We start from the raw sequence: 6,984 nt of genomic DNA on the forward strand, positions 1-6,984 counted from the left end.
CTACGTACAAGATGCGTAGTCTTGGGGAAGTTACCCAGTATTAACTGAGTCTCTGTTTCCTGAGCTGTAAATGGATATAAATTCCATAATAGCAGATATAAGCATTTAATAGGAAACTAGACATACCTAAAGGGAAAAGTGCTGAAAAGGAAGAAAGACTGAAGAAATTATCCATAATGCAGCACAGAAAGACAAAACTATGGAAGCTAGAGGTTAAAAGAGGATAGAAAAGATCTAAAATAGTTTAATTAGAGATTCCAAAGCAGAGTTGAGATTGTGACAAAGGCAATATTTAAAGTGACAAAAGACTTCAATCCTCTTAAGAGGCCCCACAAATCCCAAGTAGAATGATTGTTTAAAAAGCACATCATGTAAATTAGATACAGCATCATAAACTGCAGACTACCAAAGACAATGAGAAAATCTGAAAAAGCAGCCTGCCAAAAAAAGATACATTATCTGCAGAGGAATGACAATTAGAGTGGCAGTTGACTTCTCACGTAACAACAGAAACCAGCTAACAAAGGAATGATAACTACAATGTACTGAAATAAAATAACTATCAACCTGGAATTCTACATTTAGCAGAAATACCTTTAAAGAACGAGGGCATTCCTTATGCTGAATGTACACTTAAAAATGGTTAAAATGGCCAATTTTATGTTATATATATTTTACCACAACTTTAAAAAATTTTAAATGTCACATACCAAAAACCATTTAATTATGGTGCTAACCACACTTTAAAGGGGTTAATTGTATGGTGTGTGAATTCTATCACAATAAAGCTGTTTTAAAAAAGAATAATAGCAAAATAAAATGTTTTCAGACTAACAAAAACCAACAAACCCTTACTAAAGATAAACTTTAAAAAATGTACTTTCAGAGGAAATAAAGTGGTAAAGTATGTAGATAAGCCTATTAAACAAGGACTGTATGTACTAACACATTATGAGGCTGAAAAACAACAAAATTAAAATATTTTACAACAATAATATCTAATTTGGGAGGGTGTTCTTAGTGCTTTCAAGTGCCTGAAGAGTCTGAGGAGGGTTAAAAGGTAATGACTAACTTTAAACTTTGATAAATTAGTATGCAAGATGTAATTTCTAGGGAGCCAATAAGATTAGAAACAGAGTGTTTAAGTTTCAAATTAGTAGAAGAAAACATGAAATTATTTTTTAACTCCAAACAAAGGCAAGAAAGTGGAGACAAAGCGTTAGAAAATTCAACAAAGACTTACCAAAATATAAAGTAATTATATTAAATACAATTTGTCTAAATATTACAATTAAAAATAAAGATTATCAAGTGGCTTCTTAAAAAAATATTCCGACTGTATACTGTTTATAAGGTACAAAACTAAAATATAAGAATGCACAAAGATTGCAAACAAATGCATCACTAAAGATAAGGAGTGACCTTTCACAATGGTTTAAAAAAAAGCAAAAGAGGGAAGGATGCAGGGATGTAGGGAAGAAAGAAGTATAAACTGTATTGTATCTATTGCTTCATAACAAATCACCCTAGATTAAATGGCTTAAAGCAACAAACATTATCTCATATTTTCTGTGGGTCCAGAATCCAGAAACAGTTTAGCTGAATCTCTCACAGGCTACAATCAAGGTGTCAGCTAAGGCTGCCTTCATCTTAAGGCTCAACTAAGGGAGAATGCACTTCCAACATCACTCACATGGGGACTTCCCTGGTGGTCCAGTGGTTAAGACTCCACACTTCTACTCCAGGGGGCGCGGGTTGGATCCCTGCTCAGGAAACTGAGAATCCCGCATGCTGCGTGGTGCAGCCAAAAAAAATCAAAACCAAAACAACATCACTCACATGGCTGTTGGCAGGGGTCAGTAGATCCACTTCCAAGATCACTCATACAGCTGTTGGCAGGCCTTCTGTCCTCACTGGCTATTCAGCAGAGATGTCAATTCCTTGCCTGAGGGGCCTCTCCATAGGGCAGCTCACAAGAGGGAAGCTGGCTTCCCTCAGAGGAAGCCCGGGAGAGAACAAGAGAGAGGGCCAGCAAGATGGAAGCCAGAGACTTTGTGATCAAATCTCAAAAGTGATATCCCATCCCTTTTGCCATATTCTACTTGTTAAAAGTGTGTCATGAGATCCAAGGTCACACACTCAAGGAGAGGAGATTACACAGGGCATAAACACCAAAAGGCAGGGATCACTGGGGACATTTTAGATGCTACCAACCACAGAAATGAAAAACAAAAAGTGTCATTGCTTGCTTATTATGTGGTGAATGCAGAAAATCCAGAAGAATCACACTAGACATTTAGTGAATGGGGAAGTCTAGCAAGCTTGTTGGGTACAAAAATCTGGACACAAAAATCAGTTTATACTATATATAAGCAACAAACAGAAAATGGAAATTTAAAAATAACCCCACTGGACTTTTCTGGTGGCACAGTGGTTAAGAATCTGCCTGCCAGTGCAGGGGACACAGGTTCGAGCCCTGGTCCGGGAAGAACCCACATGCCGTGGAGCAACTAAGCCTGTGTGACACAACTACCGAGCCTGCGCTCTAGAGCCTGTGAGCCACAACTACTGAGCCCGCATGCCACAACTACTGAAGCCTGTGCGCCTAGAGCCCACGCTCTGCAACAAGAGAAGCCACCGCAATGAGAAGCCCGTGCACCGCAATGAAGACCCAATGCAGCCAAAACTTAAATAAATAAATAAAAATTAAAAAAAAAAGAAATATAGAAAAAAATAAATAACCCCATTTACCATAGGAGCAAACAGTTAAATAATAACTGTTGAAGCTGGGGATGAATACTATTATCTTTACCTTTTCATATATTTGAAAATTTGGGGACTTCCCTGGTGGTCCTGTGGTTAAGACTCTGCGCTTCCACTGCAAGGGGCACAGGTTCAATCCCTGGTCAGGGAAGTTCTGCATGCCGCGCAGCACAGCCAAAAAAAAAAAAGAGAAAATTGATATTAACTTTTTTTTTAAGTATCAAATATCTGGAAACAAATCTAATAAAAGATTTGCAAACGTTTACAGGGAAATTTAAATTTTTTTCTCATTTATTCTAAACAAATGGAGGGATAAAGCATGTTCATGGACTAGAAGACTCAATATCATAAAGACTGCAATTCTCTCCACATAGAGTTGTAAGTTCAATACAATCAAAATCAAAATCTCAACTCTGTGTGTGTGTGTGTGTGTGTGTGTGTGTGTGTGTGTGTGTGTGTGTGTAGCCTGACAAGCTGATATTAAAATTTGAACAAACGTGAAAAAAGTCCCCAAAAATGTGGGGAAAGTCTTCAGCCATATTAATAACACAAAGTAAAACCATAATGAGATGCCATTATACATCCACCACACTGACAATTCAAACTGCCAATAGAAAGTTTTGGTGAGGATACTAAGTAACAGGAACTCTTATACACTGCTGATGGGCTGTTAATTGGCACATCCACTTTGAAAAACTGGTTTTATCCACTCCTCAATTTCACATCTAGGTGGTGGTTATGTTTTATGATCTCTCCATAAGTATGTGATATTTAACAATAAAAAAAGTAAACTTAAGGGAAAAAAGAGAAAACAGTAACATATATTCCCAAAGATAAGTAACAGAAGAGGAGACTCTGGAAAGTAAATTCTACCTCAGGGAACAAATAAAGCAAAAAGTAGATTTATTATTTGCTCTCAACAGAATTCCAAGGTCTAAGAATAAAATCCTAAAACACTAGAAATCTCCCATTACTTTCCATACTTGCATGATAAGGGGTACTCAAACCAATAGGAATACTTCTTTCCATCTTTGAAGAGGAAGTCCACTGCAGGAGGCATTCTCCTACGAAAGAACAGAGAGGGGGTCTCAAGTGCAAGGAAAATTCAGTCCAAAGAGCAGAGCAAGCCAATTAGTGAGTGCTGCTCTTAGCTTTTTGGGTAATCAGTCTCAAAAGAAGCATTCCAGCTGCTCCATAATTTAAGTGTACCACTATTTGCAAGAAGGCAAAGCAAAGCAAAAGAAATGGACAAAGCACCTCCTAAAGTCTAGTACAAAAGCCCAAAACTCACTTCTTATTTTATCACAGAAATAAATGATTGATGTGAGAACATAAGCTAAGGTGATGACATTTAGCATCTGAAGATGCTCTCTGACCAAGCTAAATATATATATTCTTTTTTTTTTAATTTTATCTATTTATTTTTGGCCGCATTGGGTCTTAGTCGCCACACGCGGGATCTTCGTTGAGGCATGTGGGATCTTTCATTGTGGCGTGCATTCTCTTCATTGTGGTGCGCGGGCTTCTCTCTAGTTGTGGCACACAGGTTCTAGAGCGTGTGGTCTCTGTAGTTGTGGCACGTGGGCTTAGTTTCCCCGCGGCATGTGGGATCTTAGTTCCCTGACCAGGGATTAAACCCATGTCCCCTGCAGTGTAAGGTGGATTCTTTATCAATGGACCACCAGGGAACTAACTCCCTGACCTAAATAAATGGCAAAAAAGAAACACCATGTACAGTATTAAAAAGAACAGTATTTATTTACATTCCATTTATTTTCAAAAGGATGAGGAAGCTGGGGAAAATATATTGATACTTATAAAGGAAGTAGTCTCATTTTACTTAACCCATTTGTGTTTTTCATGAAACAACAAAGATATGACTTAGAATCACAGGGTTAATGAGACCAAAAGAATTTATCCAGTTCAATTTTCCATCTTTAGCCAAGACTGAAATTATACCACTGCAGGCAGATGAAAATCTACTTCACTTACAAGTAAACACCAATTAATACATACATCATAAAAGAACTAGCTTTCATAAAATCTGTCATAGCACCCAACAGATCTGCAATAAAAGACACAGCCATTGTAATAAAGAACATTAAGAATCTTTGTGCAACAGTGAAAAACAATTTACACAACAGAAATCACAATTGGCTATTAGGTCAATAGCATCACAGTAACAGTACCCAGTGTCGTTCTTATTCAAACATATACACTATTTTTCAGTCTTGGTTAGCACAAAGACATCAGTAACTAGGATGTACACACAAATATTTTATAAACACTATATAGGAAACAACAAATTAAAAAATGAAAATACCCTTACATTTTGTAACAAATTAAAAACGTTAACTTTACCACTATATATTTGTCTCATTATTTTTTAATTGGTTTGTACACTTTAAAAACAGCATTGAGTTTTATAACAGTACTGATAATGGCTCAACATTTTTTGAAGTCAGGAAATCTTTATAATTCAGTATTCTGTGGTTTATGTGCTTGTTTCTTCCATAACCATAGTCCTCTAACCACCTATTTACTCAAAAACAACAGCAATAACAGAGGTCTTTAACAGCTATCCAAGTATTACATCCGAAAACTTCTAGTTCTTTGAAATGGTTGGAAGGGGTTTTTTAGTACCCACATCAGCAGCTGTGGTTTTGCTTTAGGTTTTTCAGGAAACAGAAGTGCTTCACTTTCTGGTGTAGGAAATCGTTCTTGGTAGACTTCAGGATAGGACTTTTGAAACTAAAAATAAAAAAGATCCAAGAAGTGTCAAAAAAACAAACAAAAATCAATAAAATTGTGCACTGTAATTTTAAAATAAGTTTCTGATGCAATACTTCCCTATTTTTGTTTTGTTTTAATGTTTACTGCTTTCCATTAGAAAAGAAAATAAGAAGAAAACATCACAAGTTCACTTCAACACAAATCCATTTCTTTTTGTTAAATCATTGGATTGCACTTTCAATAGATCAGATTCATCTTTAATTTGATCTAATCTTGCAATAAACTCGCTTTAGTCATACTTCTTAAAATTTCTCCTCTGCCAACTAAAAACACACCTCCCTTCTAAAATATTCACAAGTAATTCTGACTTATGTTCTACACAGTCAAAGAAAATCTGGGCCCAAAAACATTTCCCCATCTCCCTGCTTCTCCAGCTTAGCCCCACCTGCTTCTACCCAAATGGAAGAGAAAACATGCTGGTATACATTACTTTACAAAAAGCTTACAGAGAAGCAATATGTTTTCCCTTTGATCGTCACCACTGAACTCGTATCCAAAATTACTCTGAGAAGAACAGGATGGGAATCTAGAACCCTTGTGCTTTGTGTATAATCTTAGGTGGTGTGATCAGAAATCAAACTATGCAGGATTCAGTCTTTAAAAATAGACACCATTCACTTGCTCTTGAATCAATACTTTAAAAATGATCAAGGTAGGACCTGTGCAGAAGGGGAGAGGCAGCACCTCCAAAGGAGGGCCTCTGGAGCGTGGAATTCCGGAGTTCAGAGCCGTGTGGCTGACAGGGTCTTGGTGCTCTGGTCGGGTGTCAGGCCTGAGCCTCTGAGGTAGAAGAGCCGAGTTCAGGACATTGGTCCACCAGAGACCTCCCAGCCCCATATATTATCAAATGGCGAAAGCTCTCCCAGAGATCTCCATCTCAATGTTAAGACCCAGCTCCACTCAATGACCAGCAAGCTACAGTGCTGGACTCCCTATTCTAAACAACTAGCAAGACAGGAACACAACCCCACTCATTAGCAGAGAGGCTGCCTAAAATCATAATAAGGTCACAGACACCCCAAAACACACAACCGGACACAGTCCTGCCCACCAGAAAGACAAGATTCAGCCTCATCCACCAGAACACAGGCACCAGTCTCCTCCCCAGGAAGCCTACACAACCCACTGAACCAACCTTACCCAATGAGAGCAGACACCAAAAACAACGGGAAATAAGAACGTGCAGCCTGCGAAAAGGAGACCCCAAACATAGTAAGTTACACAAAATGAGGAGACAGAGAAATATACAGATGCTCCAGATGAAGGAGCAAGGTAAAAACCCACCAGACTAAACAAATTAAGAGGAAATAGGCAGTCTACCTGAAAAAGAATTCAGAGTAATGACAGTAAAGATGATCCAAAATCTTGGAAATAGAATGGAGAAAATACAAGAAACGTTTAACAAGGACCTAGAAGAACTAAAGAGCA

The 6,984-nt window shown here is 37.7% G+C and overlaps 1 protein-coding gene across 3 annotated transcripts in view; it reads right to left on the reverse strand.

Annotated features, from left to right (window-relative positions):
- Positions 1 to 5,259: 5,259 nt before the first annotated feature.
- The window catches only part of DEPDC1B (DEP domain containing 1B), a 109,889-nt gene continuing 108,164 nt past the window's right edge, over positions 5,260 to 6,984 (reverse strand). For all 3 annotated transcript variants that reach the window (XM_024122893.2, XM_024122880.2, XM_024122884.2), the window contains one exon: positions 5,260 to 5,514. In XM_024122893.2, coding sequence (XP_023978661.1) covers positions 5,353 to 5,514 — 162 coding nt within the window. In that variant the 3' untranslated portion in view covers positions 5,260 to 5,352. The remainder of the gene's footprint in view (positions 5,515 to 6,984) is intronic.

This window comes from Physeter macrocephalus, chromosome 8 (assembly GCF_002837175.3).
Source record: "Physeter macrocephalus isolate SW-GA chromosome 8, ASM283717v5, whole genome shotgun sequence".
In the NCBI taxonomy this organism is placed as follows: Eukaryota; Metazoa; Chordata; class Mammalia; order Artiodactyla; family Physeteridae; genus Physeter; species Physeter macrocephalus.